Source organism: Lemur catta, chromosome 3 (assembly GCF_020740605.2).
Source record: "Lemur catta isolate mLemCat1 chromosome 3, mLemCat1.pri, whole genome shotgun sequence".
NCBI classification, from domain to species: domain Eukaryota; kingdom Metazoa; phylum Chordata; class Mammalia; order Primates; family Lemuridae; genus Lemur; species Lemur catta.
The window spans coordinates 21,903,670-21,927,545 of record NC_059130.1 but is presented as its reverse complement, the minus strand read 5'-3'; the positions used below and the strand labels follow the sequence as shown (position 1 = coordinate 21,927,545).

General features: G+C 41.1%; 1 protein-coding gene across 1 annotated transcript in view; it reads left to right on the top strand.

The window, feature by feature from the left end:
• TBX15 (T-box transcription factor 15) overlaps nucleotides 1-18,696 on the top strand; it is a 106,045-nt gene extending 87,349 nt beyond the window's left edge. Inside the window, exons 7-8 of the mRNA XM_045546325.1 lie at nucleotides 3,830-3,927; nucleotides 16,235-18,696. Coding sequence (XP_045402281.1) covers nucleotides 3,830-3,927; nucleotides 16,235-17,019 — 883 coding nt within the window. The 3' untranslated portion in view covers nucleotides 17,020-18,696. The remainder of the gene's footprint in view (nucleotides 1-3,829; nucleotides 3,928-16,234) is intronic.
• Nucleotides 18,697-23,876: the final 5,180 nt, after the last annotated feature.

Below are 23,876 nucleotides of genomic sequence, written 5' to 3'. Positions count from 1 at the left end.
TTTCATGTTGGACAATGAAGTCATTTTTAAAAACCTGGAGATAAAATTTTACAAAACTAGGGTAAAATGGTGATGAATAAGTAAACAATGTGTAGCACAGGATAAACTTTGAATAGACATCCAAGTGGCTGAGGATGTTAATGGGTAGTTGGCAAAAACTCTTGTAAGAGAAGATGGGATGTAGAAATGACTGGCCTCTGCTAGGGGACTCAGACTCTGCTGAAGGACAGAAATTCATGACTGGAACAGAAGAAACCAAGGGAAAACTGAAACCTGAGACTGAAGTCAATAAAGGAACAATCACAATCAGCTATAGAAACAATTCCCAAATCTCCAATACTAGAGGATTTCTTCTGTCTTCAGAGACTTTGTTTTTTATCATGTTGCTTTCCTAAGTTTTAGACATAGAAAATAAATGCTAGTTAAACAGTTTATGAAATAATGATTCAGTAATAAAGCATTCATTCCCCTACTTATTAATTCAGTGCATATCAATTGAGATTTTACTAGAGGGAATGAGGCATAGAAAAACATGAGATCCAAAGCTCTTGAGGCACATACATGCTAGTTGTGGAGACAGATGAATTGTCTAATCTTGCTGTGGCACTACACCAAATCCTGATATATAGAACTAGTACTTTCTGACAGTTAGAGGTATCCAATGAAGCTTAATAGGGTTTGAGTACAAATAAAAAATGTGGCATATGGTAGACAAATAGGATTAATTTTTCTAAAAAGAGATACATGCTGAATACATAAATAGATTCAGTAATATAAATTTATGAGGTCTATATTATCCTACAGGATAATATATATTATAGGATAATTTATATTGTATCCTACATAAGATAAATCTGTGGGAGATAGATCCAAAGTGGATTAGTAAGGTGTGGTTAGGCAGGTGTGGCCTTAGCTATTAATTTTTGGGAGTCACAACCTCTCCCCTGAGTTCCACCACCAAAATGATCCTTGTCATGACAGACCCCTGGATGGGCCATGGGTGTGTTCATATGTAGCACGTTGTACTTTATGTTCTTAAGCTAAAGAAGGTCTCTTGGATGGGAATGTGGCAGTTGGACTACTTGTCGGAAATGTCTAGCACTCTCACTATTTACCTCTTGATAATGGAACCAGAGGGTGAAAGTTATATCAGAGATTTCAGCCTAATGTCAGAAACACATCTATCAAAAAGCTGAATATTTTCCTGGCAAAGTACACCAACAGAGGCTGGCTAGCCATCCAGGATGGTATCATAAGAGGTAGAGAAGATGACATCCAAGATCCTTCCCAAAATGTAAATCTATGATTCTATAATTCAGTCTTTTCATTGGATTTTAGATTTGGATAAGCGGATAAATGTTCGTTAGGCTATATAGAGTTGGATGCTTAAATAAAATCATAATATCTTTGTCACAGGCTTTCTGCCTGTTATGAAAATGAAACTGCTATGTTTTGAATGTGTCCCCCAAAGTTCATGTGTTGCAAATTTAATCCCTAATGCAATAGTGTTGACAGATGGGACCTTTAAGAGGTGATTAGGTCATGAGGGTACCACCCTCATGAATGGCCAAGAATTGACTAATTATCATGGGAATGGGTTCCTGATAAAAGGATGAGTTCAGTCACCTTCTCTCTTGCTCTTGCCCTCTCTTGCTCTTGCCCTCTCTTGCCCATTTGCCTTCCCTTAGGGACTGATGCAGCACAAGGGCCCTTGCCAGGTTCCAGTGCCACATTCATGGACTTCTCAGCCTCCAGAACTGTGGGCCAAATAAACTTTTATTGTTTATAAATTGCCTAGTCTGTGGTATTTTGTTATAGCAGCACAAAATGGACCAAGACAGAATATAAAGTTCATTTTCTATTTATTCAATAAATAAACTATTGGTAGTGTATTATTGCAACTTCACAGTCTTCTAGCACCTTATTATGAACAAAGAAGGGAGTATTCTTTGTCCTTGAGCTAATAGTTTGTCCTCATCATTGGTGCATGTTCCTGGGAAGAATGGAATAGGAGGTGGAACAATAAAGACTTTGCCATTTGCAGTGAGCCTCCTGTGCCATTAAAAGGAATCCTAAGATGTTCTGGTGGATGGCCAACATTCCAAAACAAAGCAGTAAGACCTAAGCCTGGCTTATCTATTTCTTCCATCCACCAAGGCTCAGCGTGGCTTTATCTGCCTATCCCCTTATTATTCTGAACTCCCTAGTTGCCTGGGCTCTTTCTCTCCACAAATAGTTTCATGTACTGTATTCAGCATTAATACAGAGTGACTATGTGGAGATGTCTTCTATTCCTACTTCTAACAGATTAACAGCTAATAAACACCATGCACCACTCTCTTCTCCGAACCTCTTCTTAAAATACAGAGTTTGGATTGCCAACATTGGTGTATTTAAAGGCTCCCAGATTCCAGGGAAGACTTTAGAAAGTTAACTGTGCGAGTAAGGCCTGTTCAGAGAGGAAATTTTCCAACACGAAGAGTCAATCAGTGTATCAGCAGCTCATCTAAGAAGAACCTCAGGGGATCCTAGAGTCATTTGCAAGAAAAGGATATTTGTTCTCACTTCAAATAAAACTTTTCACTATATTCTTGGTATGTAAGACTGAAAAGAACTCTGGAAATGTGTTACCTAAGGAGAAGGACAAGCAGTATATGTTTCATCTCAAAAGGGAAGGTTTGTCTGTTTCAGGAAGGAACACCGTATCACCGTTCAGTGACTTTGCAATGAAAAGACTTAAGCCATCTGCTCTTTCTCACTCTCCTTCTCCCACCTTCCCCACAGTCCCTGTGCTTCCACTCCCTCAACTCAGAAGTAAAACAGTTAGTTTCAAAGAAAAGTCAATAATCAGAAGTTGTGTTTAAAGCTTTAAACAAAGTTCCAACCAATACTTTGTTTTGAGGATACAGAATATCAGCAAGATTATGTCTGGATAACCTGAGTAAGCACGTGAGAATGATACATATCAACACCTCATATACATGGCGCAGACGTAATTAATTGAAGGGTAAAGTAGACAGTGTGCACACAGTCCAGTTTATGGAATTCCCAATTCCAATGAACCAGAAGGCTTAAAAGAATGAACTTGTAAATATTGGATATTTCCTGAAGTCTGACAGTTTGTGACTCTCAAAGACCAGCTTAATTATTAGGTTATAAAAATACAAATAAATATTTGGAGAAATGCACTGGGCTTTTTGCCTGAGGTATAATTTCTAAGACCAAGCCCTTTCTGTGCCTTCGGGTAGGTGTTTCTTGTTGCAATAGACACCGAAATGTATTTGATTTCTTACCTCTCCTTTTATTTCTGTTGTCCTTCTGATTTCTGTTGACTTAAGAAGCCTTTAAAGCCACATAAATTTGACAGTTTCATCAACTCTTTACATACCCGAGGTGTGGAGTGGACTCGGGGACAGGCTGTGTCAGTGCACGGTGGTAATGATTATGACATTGTCCTGTGCAAGAGAAACAGTCAGTGCTACTCTCTGCTCAATTGTACTCATGATATTGGTGGCCTTGACCTTTAACACATAACATGCTTTTTTCATGCAGACCAAACCTTCTTTGAAGAAATGTCAGAGCGAAATTCCATCATGGTGGTAGATTTGCTTGCAGATACTCTGAATTGGGTTAATTTGTTCTCCCTCCCACAATCCAGCATCATCTGTGCCGTGTACTTTTCTAGACTAAGTCATTCTGATGGTGATGTGGTATCTCTCAGTGGCTATGTTTATGTCACTTGTTAGACAAAGCACCTCTGGATCTTTGAAAAGTCAGTGCATTTCTTGGGATTATTTACAACTTCCTTTGCTGGCTTTTCTTCCTCCAGAACTGGACTTGAAGCCATCATGGAGACGTATGCATTCTGGAGACCTCCTGTGCGCACACTTACCTTTGAGGATTTCACCACCATGCAAAAGCAGCAAGGTAAAGCCCTGGGACAAGGCCTCCACTTAGTGAAAGGACTGAGGAGGGAGTGGGAGCTGAACTGAATATAGCATATCTGATCCCCAGCCAAGATATGAGTTATACCAATTCTCCTGGAATGTAGAGAACTTGGTAGCTCCGTAAATAACCAAAGCATCATCACTTGAGCAAACAAGCTGGCTCCAGAGGCAGCTTTTCATCTGGCACTCAAAATTCTCTCTCCCTTCCTAAAAGCATGGTTACATATTTATGATTATGATGGTGATGAAATTATTATTATTATTACTAAGCACTCACATAGGCTTTGCTATTTGAACAGATCTTCATAATAACTTCATACATTCCTCATGGCAGCCTTATCAGTTTTTTTATTCTAGTTTTGTAGTGAGCAAAATCTTAGCTCTGGACAATGAGAATAAATGACATCAGGTCTCACGGTGAGGAGTAGGCTGCTGCGAGCTCATCTGAACCTTGCACCTTGTGTTTTCTCCTTTCTGGCTTATCTGAAACAACACGGCTCTCAGGTTGATGGGCTAAGTGACTTTCCCCCCCGGATGTTTTGTGCATTTTATCCAATTTCTAATCTTCTTTCCCTGGTAACTCAGGTTGGGAAAGCTGTGGCCATGTGTAGAGACGGTTTGTAGGCTGATTTCAACTCCTTTTATCAGTCTAATCTGTGGCTTCCCCAGGCGCAGCACCCATCCACATGGGTCCCTGAATGAAAGCTTCCCCAAAAGTCAGATGCTTTATGAGTCTCCTTCAAATTCCCCCTGCCTAGAGGTGGCACTGATCAACATTTACAGACTGAGCTCATTTTGTTCCGCCAAATGGATGCCATGAATAGAAGCTCAATTTCTGAATTTGTGGTTCTGCCATTTGAAAAGTGACTTTAGGACTTGATAATTTATTATATTACATTCTCTTCTCAGGGGAACATCTAGCACTTTGTACACTGAATTAGGTTTGTAACCTAAATTGCTGAAATATGGCAGGCTTTAAGATGATTGTAGTGATTAAAAGCATAGTCTCTGGAGTCAGACAACCTGGGTAAGGCTCTTATTACTGTTCCTTTTTAGCTTTTGTGACCTTGGTCAAGTCCCTCAACTTCTCTGACACCCAATTTTTATCTTCTGCATTATATGGGAGAATATAATAGAATTTTTTGTGAGGGTTAAATGAGATCATACATTTAAAATCCTAATAAGCACTTAATGCTACTAGTTGTTATTATTATCTTTGTCATCATCATCTTCATCTTCAACTCCCTATGTCCCTGTACGTGGATGCTTAAGAGAAAGATGTATTAGGGACAGGCAATATTGCCTTTCTGATGATTAATTATTCAAAACATGATTAGACTATTGCTCTTCCCAAGGATCTGGAGAGGTAAGTGATCCAGAATTTCCAACTCTGTAATATATTGTTCCCTATAAAGCTGTAATTAGAAGCAGAGTCAATAATTATTCAGAGTGTTACTACTGATTTCAGGCTCTCACGGCCCTTAAGAGGCAGAGGTTCTGTGGTAGTCAGGAAAATCTGGGCCCTCACATTTGATGGTCACTAACTCTCTAAACCTTGGGCAATTTACTCACTCTGAGTGAAGGTTTTCTTACCTACAGAAGAGGGATAATTTTTTATGAAGCAAGTTATGAAAACATGCTTTATAAACTAAAACGTATCATGCAAATCATGATTCGCATTAGTTCTGAAGTGCTGCTTGGCTTATCTGCTCTTGCTTTACTCATTGGCTTTCCAAGCTCTAGCTGAGCAGGAGGTTGGTATGAGAAGGTTGGCAGGGATATTGCCAGTTCCTGAGAACAGGCACTGATGGCAACAATTGTGTTTACTGCTGTGTCCTCAAGCTCTACCACAGGGGCTGGCACCGAATAAGTGCCTAATGGATGGTGAATGAGATCGCTTGCTGGCTCTGTGGCTCAGGGAGGCAGGGTTACTGTCATCTTGGAGCACAACCACTTAGTTTGTGCATGGATGTGGATATGGAGTGATCACTGGGGTGGCCACCTGCATTGTAACGCACGTAGGACCACTGGACAGGGATAGGGGACCTGCATGAGTTGCTTAGGTGTTCAGCACAGATTTCAGGGTACTTCTACTACAAAAATCAATATTATCAATATGAAGGCTTATTACTGACACTCTGAAAACAATGGTTTAGAGAAACCAAACTTTCAAAACACTTCAGTGACCCCACTTTTTATTGGAAAGGAGGAAGAGCTTGAATTATTGGATACATATGGTGGTGGGATGGGGCCAGAAGCAAAGCCAAGACTCCATTAAATAGTTTAATTGGAATATATTTTGAACTATACACTGAACTTGATCCAGATTCTCATTATTAAAAATTTGTGGCTTGGTTTCTTGACGTTAACAAAGGACGTAAGAACAACAACACCCATTCTTTTCTCTTCCCTTAAAATCTGCCCAGTAACCCTGGACAGCATCACTCATAAAATGAAAGAAAGAGACACATCCGTCTGTGCTGTGCTGCTTTGTGTCTTAGAAGGAATAGAGAGTGATGTGTTTTTGGTGGAAACCCCAGTGGCAGACTGATTTTGCAGTAATTCCCTTTTCATGAGGGGAGTATTGGCACCAAACCTAAGATCCAAATAGTGACTGACTCACTCAATTGTCCATATTCCTTCATTGCTGCAAACACATGAATATCTGTCTTGTCAAAGAGCAGGCCTAGGACAGATTTGTGTGGATACTGATGAAGACTGGCTCAGCTTTTCTGCTTAGATGAGGTTAATAATGCTTTTTTCGTTCACCCTTGCTGCCATTTTTATTTCTCTTTCATTAAGACTCATCTGATGATAAAATTTAAAAGGAAGAACTTACATATTAGCCATAGTTTTGTAAAAACTCAAATCCTTCTATTTAAAAAAATAATGAATAAAGTGTTATAAATAGTTGTTTTCTCTTCTGTAGAATACATGGGATTCATTATCCTCTGTCTTTGACACAAAAAAGAAACTGAGGCATGAAGCCGTCCAGTATCTTATCTGCAGTTAAGTGGTGGCAGAACTGACTTGAGAACGTCAGTGCAGATCTCCTTTATGACAGGACAGTTTCCTTTCCACAAGCCCATGTTATCTGTCTTCATTGTTACTTACTAGAGCTTTAATTTTCCTCAAAGAATTTAATTTACTCTTCCTATTGATGGTTTATTGCTCAAGAACTTGAGCATTAACTCTAAATAGGTCCATATTTCATTTTTTTATGAAGTCAAGTGTATGGTCTTATCTTCAGATGTTTTTATTTAGAATCAGCTAGGATGTTTGTATGTTTGGAGAGTCTGGAAGGTCTGGAGATAAAAATTTTATTTCAGGAATGGCTTCTGCTTGAACAGTGCTAGAGACCGAGGAAATGAACTAACCAAATAGGTTATGATTGGGGAAGGTGATCGAGGCAATACAGACACAGAAGGAAAAAGAAGCAAGAGCCTAGGTCAGCGATGGTCAAGTGCAATGCAGTTTTGTTGTTGTTCTGATGGATATCCTTGGTCTAAATTTGTGCCTAAATTTCCTCATATATAACGGAGCTACACCTATGGCTCAAACTGAGAGAGTTTTATGGGCAGTGACCTCAAGTGATTTGATACCTGTTGTGCTAAAAGGAACCATTCTGGACCAGTGATGCTAGAGGTGGCACTACACCTCCATCTGTGGAAACGAGGAGACCTGCCGTTGGCAGAAGCCCTTCCTTCTCCTCAAGTGGTAGCAGACATACTACAGATTTCAATATCATTGGGTGTTTCAGTGTCTGGCAGGCAGTTACAGAGTTAGGATCATGAGGGTCTCTGCTGATGACTGGATCTTCACTAGTTTGACTTGTATTAGTTAGAGGTTGGTCAGTGAGAGGGATCAGCAAGTCATACTAGTAAAATATTGGAAAAGAAGGCCAATTGGATGGACATCACCCTTTGAACCGTGGGGCCACCGTAATGATCAAAACAGCCAATTTACATAGATCTATCAGCAAGATGAGGCCTAATGCCCATCTGTACAGCTTGCAACTGAATATCCACATAGAATTTTTTAAAGCACCTTTTTTTTAGCTACAAAAGGACAAGATTTCAATGCTGCAGCATGGCATACACTAATAAGAATGAGGAGCTCCTGATGGGTTGGAGAACATCTCAATTCAGCCCATTAAAACAAACAGTAATTGATTACATATTCTGTTTTGTTCCCAAAGTTCCTTATGTTCAGTGTGTCTACAGCTGAACACATTATTTACCTCCCAGACCTGGCACCTTCTTCTTGGAGAAGGACACCACCATCCATTCGACACCCTGGATGTTCCCCTCACCACCCCCATATCCGACCATTGCCAAGTTCTTGAATCTGTCCACACCTCTAATCTCCCATCACCCCCTGACTCTGAACTGACACCTCTTACTTGAATGACTATGATGTCCTCTATCATCTCTAGTTTTCCCTACAAGCCATTCTCCACACAACAGAATCATTTTTTAAAACATGAATCTTTTCACATCAATACCCTACCCTAGCTTGCTTAAAACCCTTCAATGGCCACAAGTTACTTTCACTTATGAAAGACACATTCCTTAACATAGCCTCCTAGAACTAGCATGTTCTGGCTTTTGCTGCCTCACTTCTAAAATGGAGACAGTAACAATGAGAATTAACTAAAATAATATACGTAAAGTGCTTAGAAAAGCACCTAGAACTGAGTACGCAATAACTGTTCCCTGTGATTATCCTTAGTATTGCTGCTCCTACTACTCTAGCTTCAGCCTACACCAGCTTCCCTCTTTCTCCCTGCTGCTTTAGCATCACTCATGTTACTTCCATTTTTCAAATATGCTGTGCTCCTTCCAGTGACATGTTGTTCCTTTGCCTGAAAGACTCTTTTCCACTCACTTGCCTTCTTAGTTGGTGCTATCTGTCTTTGAGATCTCAGCTTAAATATCTCTTCCTTGGGGAAATTTTCTATGCCATCAAGAGTAGGCCAAGTCTCCTTAGGGTGTGCTCTTGTTTATTTGTGTCATTCTTTCATTAATATCTCTCATCTACATTTTTCTCACCATTTTTTCCTTCATGATTAAATCTCTGGGTAGAACCACTCCCCGGTTGGGTAGATATTTGGTACTCAAATAGAGATTGAATGAGTGAATAAACTCTGCTAGTTTCTGTATCTAGGCCCTGGTGTCCATGTGTTCTGCAAAAGTTCACCAAATTGTGACAACTTTAGGCTAAAATTTGAAGGAGAGAGAAATTGGAAAAGAAAAAAAAAAAAACCAAAAAAACAGAAAAACAGTCACCAGGAAGAAAACAAGTTTTGTAAAGGATAGTGAAGAAAGCGCCCCCAAATTCTTAAGCAAAAATAACAGGATAGCAAGGGAGGGTGAATTATTTATGGTCTCAGGTGATCATGTATTAGTACGCATGCTATGGGGAGTAAGTAAAATGACCTTGAAGTTTTAACACTAAGAAGTACGTAAGGGTCACTTATTCACCCTTCTAGTCAATTAATATCAGTGTTTCTTTTGCTGTCATAGGTAATGTTAAGTCTTCTTGGGACAGAAACAATGACAAAAATAGAAAATTAAAGTGATGTGCCTTGTTCAAAAGAAATAAATCCAGTAGGAGGAAGAACATGGCTATTACTGTTAGAGAAATCTAAAAACTCCGCTTAATTCTGGGCTTCCCAATGTTATTCTCACAAGATCATCCCATTGTTTTTCTGCCTTTATTTATATATCCTTCCTCATGTGTTATCTAACTGCATTTCATAAACCTATTGGAGAATAGCCACTTTGATGTCTTTAGATGTTCCTCTTTTATCTTCTTACCATTTGTGAAGTTAAAGTTGGCTTTTGAAATTACCATCCTGTTTATATTTTCTATTGCTGTATTTGTGCATTTCTTTCCCCTAAACTTTTAGAAATCTTTTTGAAAAGCCCAGCAGCTATCACTTTGCTATTCTCTACATTGTATTCCTTATTTGTCATGAAGACTAATATGAAAAATCATCTTTTGAAAAGTCACCAGCATTTCACTCTGTTCTCATTGACCAGAATGAGGTCAGAGCAGCAGCTCTTCCTAGTTACTTAACCATTTAAGAAATTATCAGTTTTTGAAAGTAAGGTCAGTGTCTTAACAGACTTTCTTTTACAGAGTCAGGTATCTATCCAGATAGCTGAAAGCCTTTGTTACTACTCATGGGTGATCTATCACATTTTAGGAAGGCATCATCCGTAGCCTCCATCTGAAAAAGTGATCCACAATTTCATTTCAGTCTCATTTCCATTTCTTTCTCTTCCAGCTTTATCCTAATATCCTCAGCCCTTCAGATTCACCTGAAGGAATTCTACTGGAATTATCTGTAGAATTACCTGTAGAATTAGAGAGAGAGAGAGCTGTATCAATTAGGATTCTTAGTGTTGTAAATGAAATAAAACCCAAATGGCAAAACAAGAAAGAAACTCATTGGTTCATGAAACTGAAAAGATTCATGTAGCTGATTTTAGGCAAAGCTTGATCCAGGGGCCCATGAAAGATCACTAGGTCTGGCTTCATCTCTCAACCTTGCTGACTTCATTCTCAGCCTCCCCATGGCAGTAGCATGCTGCCACACCCTGGCCCTACATCTTTTAAGTTTAAATCTGATGGGAAAGGATATGTACCTTTCTCCTAAGATTTCTAGCAACATCTCATGGAATCTCCTTGACTCTAACTGAGTCACCCCTGAACCAATTACTGTAGTGGGGGGAATATGACACTTTGATTGTCCAGACCTGGGTCATGTGCCTTCCATGGAGGTGGAGGTGAAGGGGTAAGAGTGGGTGAAGGGTGTTTCCCAGTGGGAAAACTGGGTACTGTTGCCAGAGAGAGGCAGATTAATTCTAAATGACCGTAACAACAGATATACCCTGCAGCAAGGCAGTAAGACAAGTAGCAGAGAAAACATAAGTTAATGGAAAGTGAAGAAGTTGGGGCTGTCCACCTAGGAAATGTGGTAGGTGTAAAATAGGACCATCTAAGAAGCAAAGAGACTCAGAATACAGAGGACCAATGTGAAAACTGAGAACTGGGTGAATATATTAAAAGCTATTTTAAAGGGAAGGAGTTTGGATCTATGCATACATTTAAGTTTTATGGAGAAGGATGCATTAGGAATCTTTCTAAGATAGAAACCACACAATTCCCATTAGCACTATAATGTTCTCATTTGCATTATGAGAAGGGTATTCGTCTCAATAAGGAATTACTTAGTTGACCTGAATGTTGCTGTGCTCATTAAATTTTATGGCCTCTGGGTTTATTCCCTGGGATCAGTCCAGAGGGTGCTGATATTTTACCTCTTACCTGTTTGAAAGCCTCAAAGAAGGCTTCTCGAGGATACACAGTGAATCAGCACTCCTCAGGGACAGACACCACTGAGTTATAGGAGAGAAGAGTCTGGCTCGTGGAACCAAGTAATTACATGGAAATTTATTCTTTACTAGCCCAGATGGGGTTTTGTCTTACTGTTTTTCAACTTTTTTTTTTTTTTGGTGGGGGTGGGGGTGGAAGAAAGGCATAACAAAATAAATCCAAAAGGAAACTGTATGTGAAAGCCCCCATATTACAATCTGGAAGTGATGAATTTAAAGATGTAGAAGTCAGCAGGTTTGGTATTCAGGATTTTCACGGTCACATTTAACTTGTCTTCATGGTACACAAGTAAATTCTAGGTTATTGTCCTCGTATGGGATCACTGCTAAACATGTATTCTTTTTGGTTGTTTTGGCTTTTAGCCTTGAATATTGGAGCAAGTTAATGTCATATGTGAATTTTAATGTGTACGTCCTCACTTTGGTCTGTGGGTAAAATAGCATACAGGGAGTGGGGACTGTGGGAGATTGGTCTTAGAACTCCTGAGAGTTTTAAGCCACTTAGGGCATTATGTGTTAATCTCCTCTCAAAAGGGAATTAAGACCTTTAACAACAGTGGGGAAGATACCAATCTACCTGTCTGTGTTGTCACTTTTGAGGAGGGATGGAGCCATGGGGCAGCCCACTTTCATCCTGGGCTAGGGGTGGAGGAGGGATAGGTATTTCAGAGAGGAATCAGAGTTGGTTTAGCCTTTGGGAATATGGCCCAGGTGGGCCCACAGCTGCCACTTTGCACAATGCTCAGTCACTCACGGCCACAGAGGTTCCTTTAGCCTGTAACAACGGGCACATAGCTGTTGTGATGTCATGCTCATCACTGTGTGGAGAGACCAAGAGGCCAACACCTGAGTGCCATCTGCCTTAGAACCCAAATGCCCCAACATTCCTTTCTCTTTCCTTCCCTCCTTCTTTTATCAGAGAAGAGAATATTTAATGCCTATGTGTCAAGTACTGTTATGAGCACTTTGTAATATCATCTCATCTATTTATCAAAACATCCCTACAAAGTAGATATTAGCAATACCATTCATATGATTAAGGAACCTGAAACTTGGGGAGGCTAACTGGCTCAGGTCCCATAATCAGCAAGATAGCTGGAATTGGAACCAGGTTTGTCTGACTCTGCAATGCACACTCATCTATTAAATAAAATTTCTTTCAAGACTCTTAGAGCATTCAGGACCTGGCAGGTACAGATGGGTGGAAGGTGAAGGGAAGAGGGGCTTACTTTGCTTTGAGAGGCAGCTCTGACCCTTCCGTGTCAGGGAGGCCTGGCCTCCCACTCTGCCCTAGTTTTTCTGTGATGAGAGTCTCTAGTCCGCCAAGTGTTGAAATGCACAGGGAGGGTGGGCTCTTTCTCTGTGCTTATTTAGCACTTGGCTGGCACTTCCAATCTTGTCTAACAGGTGACAAGCTGTTAGATAATAAGGGAATAAACACTTCTCAGTATGCTTTTTTGCAAAATGAATACCATAGTCTTTCTTCTCATTCTGTGTGGACCTTGAAAAAATAGCTATTATCTCTATTGAGTACTTTCAGTGCATAAGAGCATTTCTTCAAAGTGAATGGAAGCAATGTAATCTTCTCTTGGGAAGACCTTTCCTCCCCTTCAAACACTGGTTCATATGAAGGCCCTCAACCTCCTGAAGCTTAGCAGCCCACCAAGTCTCATTTCCAGTGAATGTCATTTAAAAGCCAAAGCAAGCTGACTACAAACTTTTTAACATGTGCCTCTCATCTGCTCAGCAGAAATCCCTGTAACTTGTTAATAGTTCCCTTCTTCTTATTTTTTTTTTTTTGTAGTGAAACCAATGGAGGCCTTAAATCAGTACCATTCGTTCAATCTTGGGCCATCAGAAAAAACCATTTAGAGTTGTAGAAAGTCATCTACCCCATCTTGCACTTCCTGCTGCAGGGCTAGGGCCAGTGCCCAATGGAGTGTACCTATAACAGGACAATACAGCATGTTCAACAGGTGGTCTCCTCGGGGACCACATAAACACCAGATCAGGGAGAGCAAGGATGGACTTTCAAAGAGAGGAGACCAGATATAGATCCCATAAAACACAAATCTCTTTACAGCTGGAGTCAAGTTTCTCCATTTGTGCCAAACCACTTATTTTAGTGAAGCTCATGGCATTTAAAATGGAAAAGGAGGAAAATTTGCAGAATGCCTCAAAGATGAAACACAGGCTTGTATAAAAGGAGTCTCTGAGTTTTCTGCAAGGCACAGTAGGCTTGGCCATTTAGTCATACAAAAACAAGAAGCATGAGATGTTCATCCTCCTCCTAGACTCTTCCCCTTTCTAAATTTCTTCATTATATTAAAATGATTCCTTGGGAAGTACTTGTAGTTGACCTTTTACACTGTATATTACTTTAATCCTCAGATACAGATTTAATTCTGAGAAGGACAGAAACTGAGTCCCGTTAGTTAAAGAGCCTCATGTCATAGCTGGCGAGGATGAAGAGGTGGCCTGTGTTGCTTGTGGTCATGAGCTGCACAGAGGCCAATGGACCTTGAATCCATCAGGCTCAGGGCTCTTCCCACCATGGCCAGTGGCTGGCTTCCTTCTTCCAGTGGTATTTACAATATTGGCCTTATCTCAAATTGTGGAATAAAAATCTTTTTACTTCTTTTAAAGGAATTTAAGTTGTGAACTAGAAATGAGCAAAGACAATTTCCTGAAATGCCTCTAAAATCAGCAGGTATTTATATCCATCCAATTCTACCTTGAGAGTCCATTGGAGAAATTCTTTTGACCACAGAAGAGATGATATTAGTTGGGCTTTGTAAAAATTTAACTCTGAAGCAACTACTAACAAGAACCAAATTTATACTTCTACAGCTATTATAGTACAGTAGTATTTGTACTTCTACAGTACTCTTACCTATATCTGTGGTTGTAGGCTGAGGCCTTTTTTTGCCTGCTAAACATTAACTTTAGGTTCCTATCTGAGGCATCTGTCTCTTAATTCACACATCTGGGACCATAACCCTTCCTAGGACATTGTGGATGGTTTCTTTGTTTGCCAGTGTCTCTGGAACCCTGCTGGTTCTTGTAACTTTTTCCTCACAGATAAAACCTTATTCCTGTTTCTTTCCACTTAAAATACCCTCTGCTGGTTTCTAGTGCTCAGCTTCTAAGAGTGCTAACATGAGTTGTGGGTGCCTTGGGGGATCACAGGTCTTAACAATTCTGGGTAAGTCCCAAGCTTGTGCTGAAGGAGGGAATTCCATCCGGGAGATTCCCTATGGAAGACAAAGCAGCTGCTCATTCTGGAATCAAATATAGGACACAGCAGTCCTAGCACTCACTACTGTCTGTAACTTCCACTGGACGAGAGAGGAAGTGGATGCTGCATGGCTGTTTCCTGGCCCCAGGAAAGAGGAGGCTGGTAAAGGTCATTTGGGGCCTTCTTAAACATCTAAGAACACATTTGAAGTAGGTTGGATTGAATTGGCCTTCCATCTGTTGGCATATCACCCACCTGTCTAGCTTTAACATTCACATGGCATAAGATCAATTCTTTCAAATACAGATCAGGAGGTTGGTCCTCTAACCCAAAGTGTGGTCCCTGGACCATTGCCCAAGAACTTGTTAGAACCACCCTTCTTTAGACCTATAGAATCAGGAGTTCTGGGATGGAGTCAGAAATCTATGGCTTAATAAGCCCTCCAGCTGATTCTCATGCACACTCAAGTTTAAGAATCATTACTCTGGGTACATGGAAATGAAGAATTCAGGTTGCATCATTGGTTCTCAGCCCTGGTTACACATTAGAATCATCTGGTCAGCTTTTATAACAATACTAACATGGAGGTTCCATGCCCAGAAACCCTAGTTCAATTTGTCCAAGGTGCAATCTTGGAACATCAGCATTTTTTAAAGCGGGCAGGTCCTCTCAGCTTGAGAACCACTGATCTAACTCAATTTCTCATCTCCAGATGAAGAAACTGTAATCTATTGCCTATGGAGGGTAAGTGATGTGCCCAAAGTCACAGGCAATTAGTGTAGCAGAGCTGTGAGTAGAATTCAGATCTCCTGACTCTACGTCAGTTTAAGGCCTATTTGGCCTCATGTGCTCATAAATATCAAAACTCCAAAGACTCCACTTATAGACTTTGTTCCAGTCTATGAGACTGGGCAGGATTTTATAAAGGGAGAGTAGCAGAGCCTCTGGATCATAGTGGTTTCATTTGGGGTCAGCCTTGCTTTACTCTGACCTAGTTCTTATAATTGTGCTCCAATGCCTTCCATATGACACAGCTTCCATCTCACTCCCCAGTGTCCCACTACCTGGGGCCCTCTGCCCTGCCCTCCCAGGCCTCAGTCCTGACCTGGTACCCTGCCTGAGTACCCACTTCCTCTGAAATTAGGGTCCTCCTTTGATAGCCTACATTTTTGGCTGGAAGACTACAAATTGCAAAGTAGTCAACAGTCCCTGGCTAAAATACATCTTTAGTGCATTTCCATTGAGAAGAGGAAAAGTTGAGCTAGTGGATTTTAATGCTGCTGATCACCAGAGGTCTTATTAGAGAGCGAATTTGATCCTGAGAAATGGCAAAGTGATTATGGGAAGGTTTATTATTATTTTTTAACGTAGGACTTACTAGAGCTCTCACAGAGAGAAACAAGAGTTGGTGTTAATTTTTGTCACCCTCTTTGTCCTCCCTTTTGGAGTGCGTGTGTATGTGAGCCTGCATATGTGTGCACGGGTGGAATCACTTGCATAAGTTGGCTGAATTAAGAGGAAATAATGGTTCTGCAAAAGTCAGCCCGTCTTGGACCTTTGAAGGCACCTCCTAGGCTTGCATTTGGCCTAGACTGACTCATCTTAAAAGGCCTCTGTTTCAATGGTCTTCATGTTTTGTTTTTCAGGGGGCAGCACAGGCACTTCCCCAACCACCTCCAGCACTGGGACACCATCCCCTTCGGCTTCTTCTCATCTTTTATCTCCATCCTGTTCTCCTCCAACTTTTCATCTGGCCCCCAACACTTTCAACGTGGGCTGTCGAGAGAGCCAGCTGTGTAATCTAAACCTCTCTGATTATCCACCATGTGCCCGAAGCAACATGGCTGCCTTGCAGAGCTACCCAGGGCTGAGTGACAGTGGCTACAACAGGCTCCAGAGTGGCACCACTTCAGCCACTCAGCCCTCCGAAACCTTCATGCCTCAGAGGACTCCATCCCTGATCTCAGGAATACCAACTCCTCCCTCGTTGCCCGGCAACAGCAAGATGGAAGCCTACGGTGGCCAGCTGGGGTCCTTCCCCACATCCCAGTTTCAGTATGTCATGCAGGCAGGCAATGCTGCTTCCAGCTCCTCATCACCACACATGTTCGGGGGTAGCCACATGCAGCAGAGCTCCTATAATGCCTTCTCCCTCCACAACCCCTACAACCTGTATGGATATAACTTCCCCACCTCCCCTAGGCTAGCTGCAAGCCCAGAAAAACTGAGCGCCTCTCAAAGCACTTTACTCTGTTCTTCTCCTTCCAACGGGGCCTTTGGAGAGAGGCAGTATCTGCCGTCGGGGATGGAGCACAGCATGCACATGATTAGCCCTTCACCCAATAATCAGCAGGCAACCAACACCTGCGATGGCCGGCAGTACGGGGCGGTCCCAGGCTCCTCCTCCCAGATGTCCGTACACATGGTTTAAAGGCCAGTCTGAACACCACGGAGTCTACGGCAGTCAAGGCCCCAGAGTCTCCGTGGGCAGATCCTTGTCTTTTGGAGCCCGATGCCTTTGGAAAACAGGAACTGTGTATTTTTTTTTTTTTTTTTTTTTCTGGAGGAGGAAAACACATACCCAAGAACAACAGAGACACCTTAAACCACTGAAGCATACTTGTGGTAGAATCATCCACAACTCAGTGGCCATTCTTCTGCCTTCCCAAACCTTAGTTTTACAAAGCATTGTCTGCTCCAGAGTGGCCTTTGAAGAAACTCAATAATCACTTCATAATAATGTTAAGGGAGATGCTAGCATGTAGGAGCCATGGACAGTTACACACACATACACATACAGACCTACCTATGCATACATACACGAATACACACACACACACATATATTCATACACAAACCTGTACGTGCACACACATACATGCACACTGACTCTGAACTGGGCGGACTCTGTGGAGGGAGGCCCGGCATGGGTGCTTTCACCAAGAATTTGTCTATGTACAATTCTAGATGGACTGGCTGGCAGTAGCTGCCAGCCTTTCTCCCCTGAAGCTTCCCGTTTCTGGAATGAACCATGTGTCCTGGAACCCCTCCCCATCGATGAGGGTGGGAAGACATCTACTGCAACTGGACTTGGCCTCCGGAAGAAGACTGCTTTTGAACTTGGGCTGTCTTCACCCAGTATGCTGTCTTTGACGTTCCCGGTGGTGCCTGTGGAAAGAGGGAGTGAGAGCAGTGGAGCAGGAGAGGGAGAAAGAGAAAGAATAGAGCCTGGAAGAGAGGTGGAGAGCAAGACTGAGAGAGAAAGTGTGAGCAATGATGAGAGTTTTCATTCACCAAGGAAATTTGTTTTTGGTTTGTCCCTCCCCCACCCCCGAATAGGTTATGGAAAGAATCATGGCGTTACTGAGGAGTAAACCTCTCTGGGAAACTGCATGGGCAGGGCACTGAGGAGGGCGGGTGAGGAATGCACCTGATCCCGCAGCTCCAGTGCGATCCGGAAGAGAGGTGCAGCATGTGGCAAGTGCCGATTCCACCACACGCAGCCTGGTGGGGAAGGGAAATCGAAGGCTATGAAGAAGGAAGAGTTTTATCATCTTGGCAGATGATACCAAGAGCAAAGACAAATAGAGGCCTGGCCTAGGCATGCCAGATCCAGACACCTGACCTGGAATGCCTGCCTATAGCTCCCAGGGCAGGAAAAATCCCCTCACGTTCCAGGAATTGCAGATGGGTCTTCTATACCCTTCCACCTGCCCTTAGAGCTCTATTTTTATCAAAATAGTTCATTGCATTTTGAAGTTTTGGGTTTTTTTCCCCTTCACCTTTCCCTTTCCCTTCAAATCTTTTAATGATAAGAAAACAAGTGAAGCTTGGTGCAAGCTAAAATTTTTAAATGGTGTGGAAATGCAAATAATACCAAGTAAAATAATACAGATATTATTAAGATTTTTGGTTTTGAGGTGTTGTAGATAAATGTATTTATGTGCCTAGTGGGGAATCCAATATTATGAATATTAAAAAAGGGGGCAATAAAAGGGTATGTAAAATATGTATGAAAAAAAGGTGTATAAAAATTTGCCCTTATGCGCGGAACTCTGTTTCTAAGTGCCAAGCACAGAAAGCCGCTAAATAAAATCTTTGCAATTGTTTTCTGCATGTTTGTTCATATAGAAGAATTAAACAATGACTGGTGCATTTTCATTATGCTTTACAATCAGTGTAGAACTTTCATATGTATTACTATATGTGATCATTATACAGATGCCATGAAGTAAATATTTCCATCCTCACTTTATAACTAGTAACTGCACTCCAGAGAGATTGAGTGAATTATACAGGATCATGCAGCCTGGCAGAAAGGGAACTAGGACTTGAAACCACGCTGACTCTAATGGGATGTTTGCCTTCATATTAGCAGCAGAAACCTGTGTGAGTTGCTATGTGCCACCAGACACTATACCCTACCCTGCATTTCACATCATTATCTCATCTTCCCACAAGTCTCCTTAATGAAACAGTGAAAATTTATTATAAAATGGCATATTGATTACATACAAAGGTCTGTTTAGTAGAAGGATTATTCTTCTATAGGCTAGGATGCTCCACCCTTGGTCATTTTTCTTAGAGAAAGGTTGTCTTGTTCATCTTTGCATCCTCAATGCCTAGGGCAGTTCTTGGCCTATGATATTAATAGAATCTCAGTATGTATTCTTATTGTTGGATTTGTCCATCAAAGCCATTTTTCAAGGATAGCGCAAAATGGTTGTGTGGCTGAATTATTATTCTCTACAAGTTAAAGGTTACCTAAATTAACACAGCTTTATTGTTCTTCATATAGTATTCTGTGATAAATTAATATAAATTTAATTTAAATAGAAGCTAGTAAGAATCCACTACACATAATAGAGGGTAAAAAATATATGCCATGATTTCTTTCTTGAAAGGCTCACTTTTCAGGCAGTCATACACATATGAGGCAAATGATATAAAAGACTCTGAAAATTCAGAGATGATGCTTAATATAAGAAGGTGAGGTTGATTGTTTTATTAAGGAGGTAGAACTTGAATTGAGCTTTGAAGCATGCTTAGAATTTTAATAGAAATAAGGAACAATGGGTTTAAAACAAAATAACATTTTTAAAAGTAATGAATAAGTTTTGGAGGAAAAATGATAGCATCTAAATTCAAAATGAGCACTTTTTTTTCTTTCTTTCTTTTTGTAATTTCAGCTTATTATGGGGGTGCAAAAGCTCAGGTTATATATATTGCCCATGTCCCGCCCATCCCCCTGAGTCAGAGCCTCAAGCGTGTCCATTCCCCAGACAGTGCGCCTGGCAAGGATGAAGGTATGACTACAAAATGAGCACTTTAATAAAGCTGGAGATATTCAGAACCTTCTTGCTTATAGATTAATAATCTCCTTCTATGGAATATTTTTCATTAGTGGGAGTTTTGAGGGCTGATATCCAAGAGCAGAGCTGTTTGGTTGATGCCAAATGTCTGATTCATTTCTTACTACTTTGAGGGTTTCAGAGAAGCTCTGTTGTACCAATTTGCATTCTGTAAGCTAAAGGAGAGTTGTCTTCTCAAGGAAACCCAGCCACAAAGACAAATTTCACAAACAAAAGATTTTTGGTTTAAGATCCTCAATTGGAGATTTGGTCTCCATGTCCATGACCAGCTTCATTCATGCATCTAGTTGAATTCAATAAATATTTATTGACTGCTCCATGTCAAGCACTAACATAGGCACTGAAAACATAGCAATGAACAACCAGACATATTCTTGCCTTCATGGACTTCATGGTTCATGGTCTGGTAGGAAACTGATATTGAATACATTAGCAAGTAAATGAATAGTATAGTTTCAGATTGCAGTAATTACTTTGTGGAAATTAAAAATAATAGAATAATAAAGAATGAGGAATGAGGATTAAGGCTCATTCTTAGGATTTTCTAAGAGGGCTGCTGTAAGCAGGTGACATTTGAACTTGTGCAAATGGCAGACATTTTCTTAGAATTTGCTTACTCTAACTCATGCTGAGGGCGGCCACATCATCACTGGAAGGTGTGCTCTGCTAGTCTTGCATCAGCTGGGGCCAGGCATTTTTGTCTTTACAATGGTTTTATTGCACTGATACTAATTTGCAACAGGACTGGGCCATTTAGAAACCCCTCAAATCCAATCTAACTTCTACATGGCCCCAACAAAGTCATTCCTTAACAGAGGATGAGAGGTAATCCCTTCTTTCTGACTTTTGTAAAAAGTTAAAACTAATGATCAATTAACTAATTAATAACAATTGGATTAATAATAAATAATCCATATGCAAAAATTATTAAACAATTTTTTAGGATTAAAAATATTCTATAATGTTCTTAGAATTGTTCTGGGTACTATGGGGATATAGAAAATTTCTTTTTGAAAGATTTCAACCCGGTTGAGGAGTCAAGACATATGCATATGAAATAGTGAACAATAAAAGTATTGCATTGGTATTAAAGACCATATATCCTGCAGAATTTCAGGAGGAAACTAATTTTTTGAGCATTTATTACATGTTATACATTGTGCAAGATTTTATCTTATAATCCTTGCAACCACTCTATAGGATTTGTATTTCAATCCCTATTTTGTAGATGGAGAAACTGAAACTCATAGAGGTTGGTAATGTGCACAGAATCACAGAGCTTGCAAGTGATTTCCACTACTATATTTTTCCAAAAATGAGATTTATAGGGACTATAATAAAGAGAGATAGGTTCACAGAGAAGATTAGACATGCATGGTACTTTGAAGAATTCATGGAAATTGTATAAACTGAGGAAAAGGAGGGTGTCCCCGTGAGAGGGTGGGGCCAGTACAGTGAAGACATGTATTCTCTGGGTGGGACAATGAGCAATGGCAGTGGGACCGAGGGAGAGGATATTCACTTCCTTGAGTCAAATCCCATAATGTTCTCCCTGCTGTTCCTGGCACCATGACTCTGGATTCCCTTTTCCTATGTGAGGTGTCTTGGCTCTGTAACTTGGGCAATTCAGGATTTCCTCCAGTGTCTCGGTGGGAACCTTCAGCCTGGAAAGCACTAGTGGGGGCCGGGGAGCCATGGAGAAGTCAAGCTGCAACTCCCCCCTCCATGCTCCCCCAGCCAGGGCCCCAGGGACAGGCTCAGCTGCCACACTCTGCAAGCCAGGCTCTGCACAGGGCCCCTTGCTCTCTCCAGCCAGGAACGCAGTGCCACGTGGGACGGTGAAAGGGGACCTTGCTGCTTAAAGCCGAGAAAACATTCATCATGTTTTCCTTCTGAGCTCATTTTACTGCTCATAGCACTCATCTTTTATGGGCCAGCCTAACGGCATTTCCCACTTCAGATGCTTCCTACTCACACTTTCTGCTTTTATTAGACTTTATTGGAGGCCCTGCACAGGCACAGAAAACCAAAGGGTTTTTGAGTCATTTTTAGTATTTTCACCCAGTGAAGCCAAAGTGGACAAAGGGGGCTGCCAAAGGATTGCCAAGTCAATCTCTGGCAGTTCTCACTGTAGGGGGAGTTTTTGAAATCCGTGAAGATGGTTCTTGGAGTTCTCCCCATCGTGCTACACTCCATATCCTTACTTCACACTTGGACAGATAAAGTCTCTCTTATGCTGTCTCTAGATGATGTAACAGATAAACTTCTAAATCTTAACATATTAATGTTTATGTCTCACTCATCGCACAATCCAACATGGATTTTCTTGTCGGGTGGCTTTTCTGCAAGTGATGATTCAGGAAGTCCACTCCTTTCATTATCTTCAACACATAGCTTGGTCCCTCTCCATTCAGCTAGCAGATGGAGAAAGAATGAAAACTTGAATGTGGAAGATATTTAGAAGCCAGGTCTAGAACTCCTTCCCCATTCTCATGGTTAGAGTTCTAATGACCATACCTACTTGCAAGGGAAGTTGTGCAATATGGTCTAGCTGAGTGCCTAGGAAAAAACAGAAGCAGATTTGTTAGGCATTAGGGAGTCTTTGCTAGCCCCTGAGCCAATCTAGCCTGAGCCAATCTTAATCTTCTTTTCCTGTAAACTCAGCAGGTAAAGGTAAGGCTAACTTCCAGTCCTAGCTTCTCAGCAGCTTTGCAAAACAATCTGGAGCAGTTGACTTTACTCCACTGGAGTTTAGTTCATCTCTAAGAGAGATCTTTCAGTAAGAATTCTTTCTTATTCTCCTAAAACATCCCGAGGATTCATAAAACGCAGAGTGGACTTTTCTCAAGTGATAACTATAAAACAGGAAACATCTATCAAGTGCTTATTTCATGCCAGTTAAGTGCTCTATTCATTTTTAATTTTTTTTCATTCTGTCACCAGGTTGGAGTGCAGTGGTATGATCATAGCTTACTGTAACCTCAAGCTCCTGGGCTCAAGTGATCCTCCTACCTCAGCCTTGAGAGTAGCTAGGACTACACACACCCACCACCACACTAGCTATTTAAAAAAAAAAAATTTTTTTTTTTTTTGGTAGAGAAGGAGTCTTACTATGTTGCTCAGACTGGTCTTGAATTCCTGGCCTCAAGCAATCCTCCCACCTTGGCCTCCCAAAGTGCTAGGCCACCATGCCTGGCTCATGTCAGCTAAGTGCTTTACATAGTACATTGTCTTATTTAATTCTCAACTATAACTTTATGAGATTGAGATTATTATTACACCCACTTCATACATGAGAGAAAAATGTAAAAAGACTTAGAATCTTGCTGAGGTCACACTCCAGCAGTCTGACTTTAAAGCCTGCACTATTAATTAATGCACGATAAATTGGTTAAAGCAGACTTTTAAAAAATATTTGCTTGAGAAGAATGCTGAGAATGCTATAGATAAGTCATGGCCTAAAAAAGCTCAGAGTATAGCAGGAATCACCTCTTCATTGGTTTCATTCAAGAAGAGCTCAAGGATGACAGGCCTGTGGAATTCATCTCTAGAGGGTCAGGACCACACTCTCCTCAGCCTGTTGTTTTCGCAGGTTGCTGGATAGCATGTCCTACCCCAAGGCAGGAGAATAGAAAGCCTGATCATGTAGTGCTATTTGTGGTCCCCAAAGATCCAGTCTGTTTGGAACCATATTTACACATGGCTTCCATACTGAGCTTCTGGAAGTGGGCTTTGTCTAACCCTGTGACAGTGCTCAGGCCTCTGACCTCAGGATGCAGCTGGCGGTGCTCCTCAAAGAGGGAGTTCACAGAGTGAAGCACTCTGTACAACAAACCAATAAATATCTTGGGTCCCCTCACCAATCAGTCTTCTTTTCAGAGGAAAACTAGCTAGTCCCTCATCCAGAATGGTTCCC